The 16,149-nt window shown below is 53.8% G+C and overlaps 1 protein-coding gene across 13 annotated transcripts in view; it reads right to left on the bottom strand.

Annotated features, from left to right (window-relative positions):
- Positions 1–16,149, bottom strand: part of FNIP2 (folliculin interacting protein 2) — a 218,059-nt gene that overhangs the window by 110,201 nt on the left and 91,709 nt on the right. For 10 of the 13 annotated variants that reach the window (XM_067035451.1, XM_059066811.2, XM_067035449.1 and 7 more), the window contains 4 exons: positions 15,859–16,005; positions 15,571–15,740; positions 10,490–11,585; positions 9,536–9,692 (listed from right to left, as the gene is read on the bottom strand). In XM_067035451.1, coding sequence (XP_066891552.1) covers positions 9,536–9,692; positions 10,490–11,585; positions 15,571–15,740; positions 15,859–16,005 — 1,570 coding nt within the window. Of the gene's footprint in view, positions 1–1,153; positions 1,935–5,173; positions 5,920–6,210; positions 6,464–9,535; positions 9,693–10,489; positions 11,586–15,570; positions 15,741–15,858; positions 16,006–16,149 lie in introns of those variants that run through there. The other 3 variants (XM_067035453.1, XM_067035454.1, XM_067035452.1) reach the window with 3 other exon arrangements.

The following is a 16,149-nucleotide window of genomic DNA, read 5'->3' as shown; positions in this document are numbered from 1 at the left end:
GGAAGCGCGTCCCCCAAACCCTCACAGCACCACTTCCCTCACCGACCCAGAACCCTACTCCAGCACGGACAGCCCAACGCTGAGGCTCAAACCTGTCTCTTTGCATCCTGGAAGCTCCCGCCTGGGCCCACCGGCACGTGCACACGCTCGCCTCCAGGGCGCCCTCAGAACTCCCTGCTCTGGGCAGGGAGGCCGCCCACCTGTTACTCGGGCTGTGCCCAGAATGTCTTCCGGGCTGCCTGCTAAGCCTTCCAGTTCTTCGGGGGCCCAGCCTGGGTCCTCACGCCCTTGCACCCCTCAACGGGACTCCCCGCGTCCACTGTCTGGCATTGAATCACACTGTCTTCCCTTGCTCTAGACTGCACATCTGTTTGTCTACTCAGTGATTTCGTAAGTAACTCAAGGAGAGAAATCACGTTTTTCTTCCATCGTCTCGGAGGTGAGCGTAACAAACGGCAAGGCACGTGCTAAATGTCTAACGCGCGCCGGCTCTGTTGAAGAGTCTCGACGTCTTTACTTTTAGATTCAAGCCAGGTCCTGTTACGTCATCCACACAACTATTAACATACTTCCTTTCCACGTATTGCACTTAGATGACTAACGTCTCACATGGTTACCTTTTTCCTTTTTAAAAATTTTTATTGAAATATAGTTGAGTTACAACATTGCACTCGTTTCAGGTATACAGTAAATTGGCTCATTTATACATATATATATATATAAAACATATATATATTTTTACATTCTTTCCCATTACAGGTTATTACAAGATCTTGAATATAGTTCCCTGTGCTGTACAGTAGGTCCTTGCTGCCTATCTATCTTTTTTTTTTTTTTTTTTTTTTTTTTTTTTTTTGCGGTACGCGGGCCTCTCACTGTTGTGGCCTCTCCCGTTGCGGAGCACAGGCTCCGGACGCGCAGGCTCAGCGGCCATGGCTCACGGGCTTAGTTGCTCCGCGGCATGTGGGAGCTTCCCGGACCGGGGCACGAACCCGTGTCTCCTGCATCGGCAGGCGGATTCTCAACCACTGCGCCACCAGGGAAGCCCTGCCTATCTATCTTATATACAGTAGTGTGTCTATTTTAATCCCAAACTCCTAATTTATCCCTCCCCCCTCCCCTTTCGTAATCATAAGATTGTTTTTTATGTCTGTGAGTCTATTTGTTTTGTAAATAAGTTCATCTGTATCATTTTTTTAGATTCCACATATATGATATCATATGGTATTTGTCTTTCTCTGCCTGACTTACTTCACTTTGCATGATAATCTCTAGGTCCGTCCACGTTGCTGCAAATGGCACTAATTTGTTCCTTTTTCTGGCTGAGTAATATTCCACTGCATACATGTACCGCATCTTCTTTGTCTGTTCCTTTGTCGATGGACATTTAGGTTGCTCCACGTCTTGCCTACTGTAAATGGTGCTGCAATGAACACTGGGATGCATTATCTTTTCAAATTCTATTTTTCTCTGGATATACGCCCAGTAGTGGGATTGCTGAGTCGTATGGTAGTTCTGTTTTTAGTTTTTAAGGAACCTCCATACTGTTCTCCATAGTGGCTGCATCAATTTACATTCCTACCACCAGTGCAGGAAGGTTCCCTTTTCTCCACACCCTCTCCATCATTTATTATTTGTAGACTTTTTGATGAGGGCTATTCTGACCAGTGTGAGATGATACCTCATTGTAGTTCTGATTTGCCTTTCTCTAATGATTGGTGATGTTGAGCATCTTTTCATGTGCTTCTTGGCCATCCGTATGTCTTCTTTGGAGAAGTGTCTATTTAGGTCTTCTGCCCATTTTTTGACTGGGTGGTGGTTACCTATTTCTAACTCAAGAGTAGGAAAGTACCAGCTCCCATGTATGCTTCCTTCAACTACTGATGAGTTCATCAAACCATTCTTGCCGTGAGTACACAGGATGCAGTCCTGCTCTACAGAGAGGAAAGTGAGGACAAGAAGTACAAGAGCTCATGAAGTATCTTGGCACGTCAGAAAGAGAATCTAGAAACTCATTCAAGTGCTTCTGACTCATAGCTCAATGAGCCTGCCAAGCTGTCTACTTTGAAACCCTAGGACCTTGTCAGGGTGGAAATCCCTCGGAAGACAAGATTGCAACTGGGAATGACACTTGCAACATGACAAGAGGAGAAAACACGGTCACCTCTATTATGACTTTGCTAAGAAACTTCCCATCTTTACGCTGCTGGTATCGCCCAATACATACTCTAAAAGTCCCTTCAGGACTTCCCTGGTAGTGCAGTGGTTAAGAACCCACCTGCCAATGCAGGGGACATGGGTTCGATCCCTGGTCCAGGAAGATCCCACATGCCAAAGAGCAACGAAGCCAGTGTGCCACAACTACTGAGCCTGAGCTCGAGCCCACGAGCCACAACTACTGAGCCCACGTGCCACAGCTACTGAAGCCTGCATGTGTGCCTAGAGCCTGTGCTCCGCAACGAGAAGCCACCACAATGAGAAGCCCGCGCACCGCAATGAAGAGTAGCCCCCGCTCACCGCAACTAGAGAAAGCCCACGTGCAGCGACGAAGACCCAATGCAGCCAAAAATAAAAATAAATTAATAAAAAAAAAATAAACCGATCCTTCATGAAGTGTGCAGACAGACGTTGGTACTCACAACCAGCTCTAGAATCTGATCACTGATTACGACAGTGCAGATTTAGCCACCCGAACGAGCCACCGGGTGGCCTCTTTCACACACAAAGGGAGCAGGTGATTTATGACTCAGGTAATGGGAAGAACCTCTCTGTTTCTTTTTTCTCTGAAACATTCTGAATTATAAAACATAAGATTCTTGGGTATTATCTGAGTGTCAATTTGCTCATCCTTCCTAGAAGATATTTCTGTCAAGTTCTATAACTTTATTAAACTGAACTTGAGTCAGAGAATGTGACATGACATAACACCTTTCAAAGAAATCCACCCCCGCCCCCCGTTATGTTATAGCCCCACGACTTAACAATAGCAGCTCTTACATGGCTTCAAGTAAAGCCTCGGATTGGTCACAGAGAGAAAATGGACCATCAGTGCCCTGAGGGCCATAGTCTCAGCACCTGCTCTTGGTTAAACATCCTCGGATCCCGTTTTTATTGTTCTACCTCTGTAGGGGCCAACCCCCCCTCCACGTCCTCAGAACTGAGGATTTAAGCAACCCGAGCCAGTCCTTGGCCAGTCCACCCACTTCTGGACGGCCGAGGGCGCCTACAGGACGCAGACACATGTGGATGGCTGGCCAGTTTTTATTTAAAACCTTCAGTCTCAATCCACGCAGGGAACAGGAACCTGATTACCACTCGCCGTTCTCCAACACTTCCTCCAGCCTACGGAGTCATCCAGGATACTAAACACTAAATGCTCAGCATCCAGGCTCTCCCGACAGCAGTTACAGAGACAGGCAGACAGAAGCTCCCGCGGTGGAAGAGCCGGCTCTGCCTGTGGTTAGTCTGCAGCCCCCTGGGGAACCCGGCCCCCGCGTCCTCTCTCGCTCATTCCCACTGCAGATGTCACCTCCTCCAGGAAGCCCCCAGGCTGTCCCGTGCCTCCCTGTCCCCCTCCCTCCGCTGTGGGCTCTGCTCTCACTCCTTATGTCTTTAATCACCTGTTGGAGTTCAGCCTCCCGAAGGACAGGGGCCATGCCTCCTCTCTGGCTGTTGACAAGTGTCCTTTGTCTTCGAAGTCCTGCCGCTCGGTGCGGGTTTGTTTATATCTACCCTACTCGGGCGTCAGCGGGCTCATTTCATCTGAAAGATCGCAGCCATTCTTCCTTCAAATGCTGTTTCTTTTTCCCGCCTTCTGTATGCGCGACAGAACCTTCTCACTCAAGCCTCCAGGTCTCTTACTTGCTCTTCCATATTTTTTCATGTAGCTCTGTCTCTGAGCTACAGTCAAAGCGTAGTTCTGTATCGAGTCACTCTTTCATAAACTCTAATGCTCTCTGTCTGTATTTAATCTGCTCTGCTCTTTAACCTACCCCCAAGTTTTAATTTCCATGACTGCATTTTTCTATTTTAGCACCTCTCTTCGGTTCTTTCACAAATCTAAATAGTCGTATATCGTAACAGACGGTCTTTTAAAAGATTCCAATTCCTTCTTTTATCACCGTAACCATTTTAAACGTGCCTACTCAACAGTTACTCCAGGCTGTCGGAGGAGGGCTAGCGCCCCGGCCTGCACCGCTTACTCCCCCTTACCCTGGCCACAAACCCATCGCGTTGGAGTCGTTTTAAGTGCTATAAGTGTCTCTCGGAAACAGGCTCCAGGTCGGGCTCTAAAGGCTTCGGAGTTGTGATAAGGTGGAGAAGGAGAGCGAATTGATCATTCTGGACCACGGGCACTGTTGAGGGGTCCTGGGAGGTGAGGGTTTGGGGAAGTCTACAGGTATCGTGAGGGCGTCAGGACCTGAGGCGGCGGGGAGGGTCCGGCTGGGGGGCAGGGTCCAGAGGAAACAACTGACCTTCTGTGTGTCTGTGCCTGCGGACTTGTGGACACAGGGCGCAGCCTCGGGGATGCCTTAAATGTCAGGACGGACACATGCTGAGGAAGGAAAGAGTTTAAAGTCGAGGAGAGGTGCTCAAGGTCAAAAAGGGTCATCAGAACAAAGTTATGGGAGGACGTGCATGACGCCAAAATACAACGTAAGAAGGCTGGTACACATTTTTCTGCAGAGAATGGCACAGACGTCCAAATAGTTTGCATGTAATGAGAAAAACTGGGGAAAACATAAAATTAGCCATGCGCCTGATATTTACAAGATGCAAGAGAAATGAGGCCTTTGAGACGTGTAATAAGCATTTGATTCTCCTTTAGGTAAAGAAAAAAGAACACAAAGGGCCCCAGGCGGCGTGTCCAAACAGAGAACTCTTCCCCTTTATGTCTTAAAGGCAGACTCTCTGCCACATCTCTCTACTTTAGAAGGAGGGTCACACCCAGGGGCACAGCTTCATCTGCAGGAACACACGCTCCTCCGCCAGCACAGGGGGACCGTGCAGCGTCCCCGGGCACCGGGCCCGGCGCAGGACGGAGAGACGCCCGCAGGCCTGGTGGAAGAAAGACGCTGGAGGCATAGCCAAGCACGGCGTGCAAAGGGCCTGGGGCGGAGAGAGCACGCGCGCGGCAAGGAGGCGAGAGAGGGGGCGGGCCGACAGAGGCCGCGTGTGGGCGTGTGCATCTGAACACACACGGGGGCAGTTCCAGCCAAGGAGCCTAGATTTCACTCTCTAAAGAAACAGGCCCCTGCGAGAGCACAAGAGAGACGCACAGAATCCACGTTTGAGAAGGATCCCTCCGTGGCCGTGTGCAAGGCTGGAAGGCGGAGGGCAGCTCAGGAGCGGAGGGGTCACCGAGATCTCAGACAGGGGTCGGCGATACCCAGAGACTGGGAGTTTCTTCAGGTATGTTTAAAACCCCCATCTGCGGTAAGAAACGCGTTTTAACGTCGTAACCCAGGGTGCACGCTGAAACAAGTGCATCCACACGTACAGCCCCCAAGGGCAGACGGTGCTGAAGGCCCGCGCCCTGCTGCGCACACCCCCCGCACCGGGACGTGCTCTGTCTCGCCGGCAGGTCTGCCCGGCACGGGCGCCTGCTCCGTAGCACTACGGACCTAAGGCCGCTGCTGCCTCCGGGCCCCCCAGCGCTGCCCGCGCCGCTAAAGGGATGCCCTTCGGCCGCCGTCACTCGCCGTCCTCGCGTCGGCTCCCTGGCCGACTGCGCTGCGTGGGCGATCAGGTGCTCCCGGCACGGGCCCAGCCGAGCCGTCGGCAAAGCTGCTCCGCTGCGCTGCTGACTTCTGCCTGTTTCTGCAGTCAGTCTGCTGCTGCTCTTAAAATGAAACGAAAGAGGCTGCCATATCCAACTGGTACTTCGTTTCAGAGAGTATTCTGAAGATGCCCGAAGCCCTGGAACACAGTTTTTGTTAAAAGAAACACTAGGGCTTCCCTGGTGGCGCAGTGGTTGGGAGTCCGCCTGCCGATGCAGGGGTCACGGGTTCGTGCCCTGGTCCGGGAAGATCCCACATGCCGCGGAGCAATTAAGCCCGTGAGCCGTGGCTGCTGAGCCTGCGCGTCCGGAGCCTGTGCTCCGCAACGGGAGAGGCCACGGCAGTGAGAGGCCCGCATACCACAAAAAAAAAAAAAAAAAAAAAAAAGAAACACTAATATGTGATGTTAATTTTGGTCTCGATGGTCCGACCCTAGGCCGCTCCTCGTGAAGCCACCAGCGGAGGGAAAGCAGCCGCCCTGAGCGCTGAATGAACGGGTCCCCCTTCTGTTCCGCCACCCCCAGCAGGAGCATCTTGGGAAAGTCATTCACGAAGCACGTGCACGGGTGTCATCGTAACAGCTAGCGTCTGCCGCGCGTTCAGTAATGTGCCGGACGCTCTGCTCAACACTGCGTGTGCATCGTCTCACGGTCTTCAAGCAGACCTCTAGCTGCCGTCATTTTCTAGAAAACGAAACTGATGCTTAGACGATTAAAGAATCCTGCGCCAGGCCACGAAGCCACGAGGGGTGAACCACGGGTCAGTCTCAGGTTTGTCTGCCTTTAGAAGCCAAACTCTTAACTGCTGGGTTACGTTTTGTCTGTTCCTCTAAATACATTTTTCTGAGGCTTAGCAAAGCCAACGGATTTACCTGACGACCAGCGAACAAGTGGTAACAGCAAAGCATCAGTGTCAAGTCGGCCTCCGCCACCACCTCCACGGCCCCGTAACTTAATACCTGCCCCGGCCCCCGGCCCCCGTCAGCAGTACCCACAGGCGCACAAGACACATGAGAAAAGAAGAAGAGACAAAAAGCTGCTTGAGAGTCACAGGTGCAGCGTGAAGGTGGCTCTCCCACCATTTAAAGCCAAAAGGAAAAGAAAAGAAAGAATTTGCGTTCAGATGCGGCAGGAAAAGAATGAAACTAGATATGACTTCAGCCTAATTGAAGGCAGCTGTATAATCTATATGTTAGAAGGCAAAGAAACAGTTCCAGTGACGGAACAGAGGTAGTATGTGGATTAAACAAGAACACGTGTTTAAATATTTAAAGACCATCAGAATCTTACCACGTGGAAGCCAGTAATAAAAATCAAAATGAGTGAAATAAAATTGATAACATCTTTCTTTCGTAAGAGACTAGAATAAGGAAATGCACAAAAAGAAATTCTTAGTATTGGAAGCTCCAGATGCAATGCCTCAGCGAGAGAAGAATCTCCACAAGCTGGTCCACCAAGGTGGCAAAAGTACGCATTTACTTAAGACAGATTTTACAATCCAATCGTGCACAGGCCCAGAGAACAGATCAATAATGTAAATCAATTGCTTTTAAACAGTTACTAAAAATCCTTCTCTAAAAACAGTTATGAATCTCAAAGCTGGATGCAGTCTGGCATGAACACTAGAAATGATTAACGTCCGAAAAACAGGTTTCCGAAAGCAAATTACGGTAAAGCAATGTATCGCGAGCCCGTCTTCCTCAGCAAGCTGTTATTTCAGCCCTAACTCTGCTCATGTACTTGTTCTTGGGCCTTTGCATCTTCCTCTGATAACACACTCAAAAAGTTAAATAATTACTAGGCTTTAGGGGCAGTGAATTCAATATAACGCACCCCCCACAAACCTCCTAATTTACTTTTCCACAAATATTCGTCAATGGCAATTTTTATTTAAACTCTGCCACACAGCAGGGCCCCAGTCTGAGAAGCAGTTTCAATGGAACGCTTACTTCAAAAGCCAAATCCATTAAGATGAAGGTGCCAAAGTGACATGAGAACTCCGCTAATGCTAACCGGACACATCCTGAATGCAGTACACTTCTGAACACAGTTTATGTCCCTGCACAGTTTCCTCTTAACACCCAGGCCGGCTGCACGGGGCGTGTTCCCACAATCTGACACGATACAGGTTTTTATGGTCAGCAACTTTCCATCTCTCAGGCTGACTGCATAGTCTACAGAGGTGAGAACAGCTGCAGCGTGAAAACACTACTTTTGCAAGGAAGAGAGAATGAGAGAGGACAAGTCTTTAAGAGCACAAACACAGGAAACGTGATTTTGTTTTCTTAAATGTAAGAATTACAGAGCTAGATGGTCACCATGAAAACCTAACACACAAACCTCTGAACTTGTCAGCCTATGGAAGATCTGAAAAGCGTCGTGTATGGTTTTGCAGATCATAAGGGCAAGATGGACTATCAGTCGATAGATGCGTGTCCACAGTGGGGTGGGCACTGAACATACGCGTGGCTCTAGAACCACTGAGCCTCCACGCGTGGTTCAGCAGACCCCGAAAGAGCGTCGTCCAAGGAGGGCACCCCCCTTCTCCGCGGTCACCGACGTGCGGGCCTCTGAGGTGACGACTATGAAGACAGAATATTAATGGCACTGCTTCCTTCCGGGGCCGGCCTGGGGAGGGTGGTGGCCAAGCACAAAGCAGGGCGGGTCAGGACCGTGGTACCAACGCCCACACCGGGCGGGCCCCCAGCCTCAGGCCGCCCTCTCCCCATCTCCCCTCCTCCCCGTTCAGGGGGGTGAGCGCATCTGCTTCACCACCGGGCTTTTCTTCCCATTTCACACCAACACCTCCAGCCTTCTTGGCCTGTGCCTGATGGACGTTTGGTCTTCAGAGGAGAAGCTCAAGGTCAAAGGCAGCATGCACTGCCTTCTGTCCACCTCTCCGAAAGGATTTGTTGGGCGAGGAGGAAGGTGGCGAGCCAAGTTCCAATTTTCCTAATGCGATGAGGACTTTCCCTATTGCCCAAGATACAGTATGTTTCCAATGCAAAACAGCTATTTTTGCACATCTGTCCAAGAGCAGCTCAATTAAAAACAGGCCTGTCAGATCGACACCATTTCCATCACTGCTCAGTTCCTGTCACGCTGCAGAGAGCGGAGAAGCGCTTAGCAGCAGCCACAAGGCAATCTTGCAGGAACACTTGTTAATCTCTATACAGTCATTCTCATGCAGCCATCAAAGCAAACTTAATGACAAATCAGTTAAAATAAATTACTTTTAGGACCTTGCAAGGAGCGGCTAAAAGGCAAACCATATGTGACAGCTTTTTGGTCCTCCCCGTGAAGGCACACAATTGTCACCATCTGTGCTGATTGTTCTGTCTGCTCCACCCACCCGCCCCCAGATCCACCCTTTGCTCGGGTGGCTCGGGAGGTGACCTCTGTGGGCCCTGGGACCGCGTCTGCATCAGCCACGACCTTGCTCTGTGGCTTCTGGCCGGGCTCAGCCAACGGGGGGTACCGTGAGAGCTCAGAGGCCGGAGGGGAGAGGTGAGGTCCCCGCCCCTGCCGTGCTCCTGCAGCCAGGCAGCCCCCCTTCCTCCCCCACTGCTGCCTCCCGGTGAGCTCACAGCCCCCAGCTGCTGCTAACGCGCCCGGGTGGCTCACCAGCCTCGCTGCGTCCTGCAAGCCTGCCTGCACCTCCGGCGACAATCCCTCGATCGCACCCGTTGCCAAACACACCCCGGGCCGCCCCCCGCCCCGGTCGGCAGCCCGAGGCGACCAGCCGGCGTCACTCACCTGGACTGTGTGGACCAGGTCGGCGGCCAGGCAGCGCTTCAGCCTCTCATCGCTGCCGGTCCCGTGAAGCACCAGGTCTGGCATGTACGTGGGGCAGTAACCCGCCAGGAGGGAGCGGCCGAAGTTTCTCACGTTCGGGTTGCTGATGCTCTGAGACCTAAGATAATACCGGCCATCAGAACCCACAGCGAACGTGCGCTCCCTTCCTGCACTGCAGCTGGAACAAAGCGCCAGTGACACGGGTGAGAAAAACAGATTGGGGGTGGTTCGTGTCACAAATCCTCCAGGAAGTGGGTCACTGGTGCAGGAAAAGGAAGGGAGCTGAAGGGAAAAAGGAGTTTTCCTAAGGGGGAAAAGCAGGAACAACTGAGTATTCTGGCGGCTGGCTGCGAGTCTGTGCCTGTACCTCACACAGAGCACCCTCCAGCCACCGTGTCGAGAGAAGAAAGGGAAAGTCTGTGAGCGTGGTGAGGGGATCCTGGCGAAGTCTGGCTCGAGGAGCTCAGCACACCTGCTCAGAGTGCAGCCAGGGAAGCGGAAGCACAGAAGGAACCTCTAGTTGCTGCTTTACGGACCAAACATCCACTGACGGAGCCTCAGGAAGAGGGGCTTTTCCTGACCGCATCAAGCTGCTCTGACCGGCAGGCAGGAGGGACCCACCACCTCCCAGGCTGGGTGTCCGCGGCCACAGATCTGCCGCGGGGACGACGGAAGATGACACCCCTGCTCGCCACCGCCACCGCGCCCCTCGGAGCCCCCGGTGCCCCCAGAGCTGCAAAGCCACCGCCAGCTCCCGGCTCAGAGCTGGGCTGAGGAAGGGCAGGCCGCTCTGGGGACGCTAAGGCGTGGAGAGAATAACCCTGGCCCGTAGCAGCCCACAGCAGCGGTGCCGGTGGGTCCGGCTGGGCGGGCCGCATCTCCCCGGCCCGGCCCGCCGCGCCCCGCCGGCCTTACCTGGGCAGCGGCAGCTCCACCTCCGGCGAGCCTTCGGGCCGGTCTCGCTCACTGTCACCGTCACTGCCGGGACCCAGGGCCGGCGAGGCCGGCGCACACGCCTCGTCGTCACTGTCGCCGAGGGCGCTGTCCGAGCTCTCGTTCCTGGGGAGGCCTCCTTCCCGCCTGAAGCCGGCGTCCTCTCGCACGCTCTGCGCAGGCGCGTCCGCGTCCTCCCCGCCCCGACCCCACGGCTTCCGTAGCGCGCGCGTGGCGTCGGCAGGTGCGCCGGGCGTCTCTGCAGCTTCCCTGGCGGCGCCGCTCCTGACGCCGCGGGCCCCCGCCGATGCCTCGGGGGCCCGGGAGCACCTCGGAGCCCGCCAGTCCCGGGCCTCCCGGGCCGCGTCGGGCCCGGCCGGGGGTCGGCGCGCTGGCTCCGCACACCTGCAGGCCCGCAGCCGCTCCTCCACCGCTTTGGTGCGACTTTCGAAGTCCGAGTCCGGAGACACGGAGCTCCCGATGTGGAAGGTGACCTTCTCCCAGGGTGGCCGGCCCCAGGGACGCCCCTCAGGACACGGCCGGGCCGCCGAGCGGTCGGGCAGCTTCGTGGGCACCTCCCCTCCCGACTCCTCCCCGCCGGCCGGCCCCACGCACGCACCTGCGCCGCTGGGGGGTCTCGCGGGGCCGCCACGGGCCGCCTCCTTCTTGCTCTCCTGGTCCCCGCACGATGCGCCCCGAGGTCTCCGGACGCTGCGAGCCGCGGGGCTCTGCTCCGGCCCCCGGCCTCCTCGTCCAGCGAGTTGGGGGCAGAGGTCTCCGGTGTCAGCGTCGGGCAGGCCGGGCGGCAGGAGGGCGGGCTCGCTGCTCACCGTGACCACCACGTACTCGGACTCCTCCACCTCGCCCCTCTCCAGGGCCGTGGTGACGCTGCCCCCGGCCAGCGCCTGCCCGTCTGGGCCGCAGTTCGCGCCGCACGCCAGCTGGCTCTCCTGCAGCTCCGAGCACCGCAGGAAGTAGGTCAGCACATACAGTATGCGCTGCACCACATCCTTCTGCTTCCCCAGCACCACCGTGCGGGTCAGCCGCACCGGAGAGCCGATGGCCCCGTAAAGGTCGCCTAGAGGCAAAGCGAACAGAAAGACAAGTCGTCTTGGGCAGCGCGTCAAGGGTACGTCAGCCCGAACAGGAGACATACAGAGGACTTATTCCCAGGCCAGCATCGCTTCTCCACACGCTTGACTGAGGCACAAAGGTAATTCCTAGAAGGACCATCTTTCAGTTTTCCTCTGTGACAGAAAGTCGGCCTGGAAGACCTGCCAGGATCAGCCCTGTTCTGGGTGCTCAGGTGCGGTGCGTGTGTATCGGGTGCAGTGCACCGACGGTGCAGTGCTGGTGTGTACTGGGGGCAGTGTAGGTGTATACTTGGTGCAGCCTGGGTGTATACTGGGGGCAGTGCAATGCTAGTGCAGAGGGTGCAGTGCAGAGGGTGCAGTGCTGGTGTGTACTGGGGGCAGTGTAGGTGTATGCTGGGGGCAGTGCAGTGCCAGTGCACAGAGGGTGCAGTGCAGAGAGGGTGTAGTGCTGGTGTATACTGGGTGCAGCGTGGGTGTATGCTGGGGACAGTGCGGTGCCAGTGCACAGAGGGTGCAGTGCTGTGTACACAGTCCCTCGAGGTGCTTGCTGGGCCTTTCCAGGCAGCTCAGTGGGCTGGCTGACCCCATCTCCCCAAGGTAAGGCTAAAGCCAGAGCCCTGAATATGTGACCAAACCAAATAATTTATCTTGGAAACTAGAATGATGAGATCTTTTTGAAGAATCCCAGGACAATAGGCCCTGGGGTGAAATTCCGTGATCTCTGAACAGAAGGTGCAAGTGAATCAATTCAAAACGCTTAATGAAATGGTCCGCTCAATACACACAGGCACCAAGAAGAATCAATTTGTTTAACAAGAAGAAAATCACTTGCTCATGAGTAATGAATCTCGTTTTTTTTCTATTACTTCACATGAAAATTCTACTGGAGAAAAATGTCCCATAACTTATATCCTGACACATTGATTAAAAGCCGGCTAATGCAGCACAAACATTTGCCTTAAAGGTGGAAGAAGAAAGGCAAACCTGTCAACGAACCAGCAGTGCAGGCTCCTCCTCACAAGTGTCTGTCCAGTGCCTATTAAAATTATTGCATGTAATAAAACCTGACTATTACACTTGGTAAGCCACACCTTCCATATTTTGATAATAATGTTATTGACAATTACAACAAAAAGCCAACACTTACTGACCGTGCAAGCACAGTGCTGAGTGTTTTACATGGATTTATCTCATTTACATATCTGTATAAGCAACCCTAAGTCAGAAAGCATTGCAGGAATAATCAGAATGTTGGAATAAATCAAAACGTGAAAAGATCCAAGATAAAGGAGAGGAGGCGCATGGTTGGCAGCTATAAATAAGAACTCAGGAAGCTGGACTCCATCTGGTGGGAGGAGGACAGGCATTTGTAAGGTAAGACTAATCACACTGTTCAGGTTTAAGACTGAGGGAGAAGGGGCAGCACGCATCAGAGGTGCCCCCTCTAGAGAGGGTTTCCAGGGTAAGCCTCCTGAGAACAGGTAAAGGGCAGGATAGAAGTGATATCACACAATCCTCTCTATAAAAGGACTAGGTGGGGCTTCCCTGGTGGCGCAGTGGTGGAGAATCTGCCCGCCAGTGCAGGGGATACGGGTTCGAGCCCTGGTCTGGGAAGATCCCACATGCCGCGGAGCAACTAGGCCCGTGAGCCACGATTACTGAGCCTGCACGTCTGGAGCCTGTGCTCCGCAACAAGAGAGGCCGCGACAGTGAGAGGCCCGCACACCGCGATGAAGAGTGGCCCCCGCTTGCCGCAACTAGAGAAAGCCCTCGCAGAGAAACGAAGACCCAACACAGCCGAAAATCAATCAATCTATCTATATATATATATATATATTTTTTTTTTTTTTAAAAAGAGCTAGGTGAAGGCTTAGTAGAACTTTTATCTCTGAGGCTTTTGCGACTGACTAAGAAACCATGCAAGATTTCAGAAAAACAACTCAGAACTGTAGTCTGATGTCAGCACAAGCACTTCTGTTTGAGTAAACTTTCTTGACTAAGAGCGTGTTACTGTTACTTCCCGAGATCACATCTGCCCATGGCTGCGGCGTATCACGGCCACATCAGGAATTCATAAGACACTCTTGTTAAATCAGCCCCAGTGTTAATAAAGAAGATGAGATTTACATACCCCAAATCTGGCAAAAAAACCACTTTGGAAAGTCCACTCAGAATGACAGTTTTTAGCAATGCATTTAACTTTTGGTGTTGTGCATTATAATAACTAAGTCATAAATGGGAAAAAGTAAAAACAAAGAAGGCCACTAAAATACAGTTGACAACAGTTTAACCTGTATGAAGTGGAGAGCTGTGTATGGAAACAGTGCTGCTACTTCAGAGCCGACCTCCACAGAACAACGCGACACTAAGATAACAGACTTACTGGACCTTGACCTTGAAGGCAACTTTTTGAGTCCAGGACTGATGAAGCTACTAATTTTAGAGTGGATGCATTTGTTTTGCACGGGTGTAATTTACAAAATGAAGAAGAGCTTGCACGATGATGTGAACAGACCTAACGCTCTGAACTGCACACTTAGAAATGGCTGAGATGATAAATGTTGGGGTCTGTGGCCTTTTTTAAACCACATTACCTCCCACTTCTCATGACCCCAGGCACAGGGGAAGACAGCTTTATTATCTGTGATACAATGAGGACGCAGTACCAGGGTTAGAATGAGAGTCTGATTACTTGATACGTGCAGAAAGCACCCAGAACAGTGCTTGGCTCACAGCGGCAGCTTTCACTACTGTTACAACACACTGTTTCCTGAGATTGCCGTGCTTTTCCCCGGTCTGCCGTTTTCTGGAAAATGCGGCCCTTCTACCGATTCCTCAAGTGTGTCTTCCTTGAAGGCGCCCTCCTCCCACGCCCCCCCCTCCTGGTGCCTCCCCCGTGTCAACATCTGCAGCAGCAGTGTCGGTCACTGGGGGCTTCACACACAAGCAGTGGAACTCCCACGGCAGCCATGACCACCCATCTCACAGGTGGAGAAACGGAGGCACAGAGGGTTAGGGCAATTGCCCAGGGGGCTGGGATCCGGTCCAGCCGTCTGCGCATGTCCTCGCCCTCTGCACTGCACCGTGGTCCCTCGCGGGATTCTGCCCACCCCAGCAAAGGAGTGATCGGGGCGTTCTGAACACGGCCCTTCTCCTCCACCGGGCAGCGGGCTCCCCAAGGCTGAGCTGCGTGTCAGCCGGGCCCGGGGTCCAGCAGAGGGACAGGGCCTGGGACAGAGCGGATGTGCAGGCCCGACGGGTCACTGCGGACTTGGCCACGCGACGGGCCCTGGAGCGCGCCTCTCTCATCCCCGAGCCCTGGGCCCGCGAGCGCACGCTCCACGAGCAGCCGCGCGGCACGCCAGGTCCCCGCGCCGGGCCTGAGCACAGAGCTTGAGGAAGCAGCTAAGGGGGCAACGGAGAGAGAGACAAGGGCTCTGACCTCAGCTCAAACTTAAAAGGTGGCAAAATCCTAGAGTGTGTTACTGGCTTTCTTCCCATCGGTCCACCCTCTAGGGCAGTGGTCCTCAGCCAGGGGCTCTCCTGTCCCGCTGGGGACATTCAGCATCGTCTGGAGACATTTTTCATCATCACAACTTTGGAGGAGGGGTTTCCACCGGCAGCGGGTGAACAGAGGCCAGTGATGCTGCTAAACACCGGGCCAGGCATGGGACGGTCCTCTTCCCCCTGCCCGACCGAGAATTTTCTGGCCCAAATGTCAACAGTGCCGGAGTTAAGGAGCCCCACTGGAGGGGCAGCAGGGGACCGACATGGCTTGAAAGAGCAGAACGAGGCTCTGGCGGGGGGAGGAGAGGACGGGGGCCACTTTACAGGTAGAATCTGTGGGCCAGTCCCCTGTTCCCTGCAGCCCAGTGACAGCTGGGAATCGCCGGGCTGGACGGCGAATAGCAACTGAAGCGGCTCCCATTTTCCCTCTTCGGTCCCACATGCTCTCTGACCGGTACTGACCTAGCTGTGCCCAGAGGGGGTTGTACGGGTGTGTCTTGGCCAGCGTGTTGACCAGCTGAGAGGTGCGTTTCTCGGCGAAGGCTCTGATGGGAGGGTGGTCCACAGGCATGACTGTGGGGACCCAGGCCAGGTGGTAGGTTAGGACCGCGGTCAGCAAGGCGGCAAAAAACCTGGGAGAGACGGGAGAACACACCACGGCGTGGATCGATGCGGGAAGAGGCCTGTCGCCTACAGCGCGCACGCCAGCCTCGGAGCTGGCATTCAGGGCTCCAGAGCACCGCCGCTTACTGGTTCTTGTTGATCTGCTCTATGAGGAGCGTAAATTCCTTGAGGAAGCGCTGGCACAGCTGCGTCTTCTCCAACGTGCTGGACACCATGGCCAGCCACACGGGCTCGGCTATCCTCGGGACGGAGTACAGGCTCCAGATGGCCCCTCTACAGGAGAGAAGGTACACGGAACTGTCACAGATGTCACGGGGGATGATCTTTGTGTAAAGGAATCCAGAAGAAAACAGTCACCTGGATCTAGGTAGCCCCTGAGGCATCCAAAGCAGGATATAAAACAGGGGTCGGTAAACT

Source organism: Kogia breviceps, chromosome 6 (assembly GCF_026419965.1).
Source record: "Kogia breviceps isolate mKogBre1 chromosome 6, mKogBre1 haplotype 1, whole genome shotgun sequence".
Taxonomy (NCBI): Eukaryota; Metazoa; Chordata; class Mammalia; order Artiodactyla; family Physeteridae; genus Kogia; species Kogia breviceps.
Note: the sequence above shows the minus strand (reverse complement) of the source record. Positions and strands in the feature narration are given on the sequence as shown.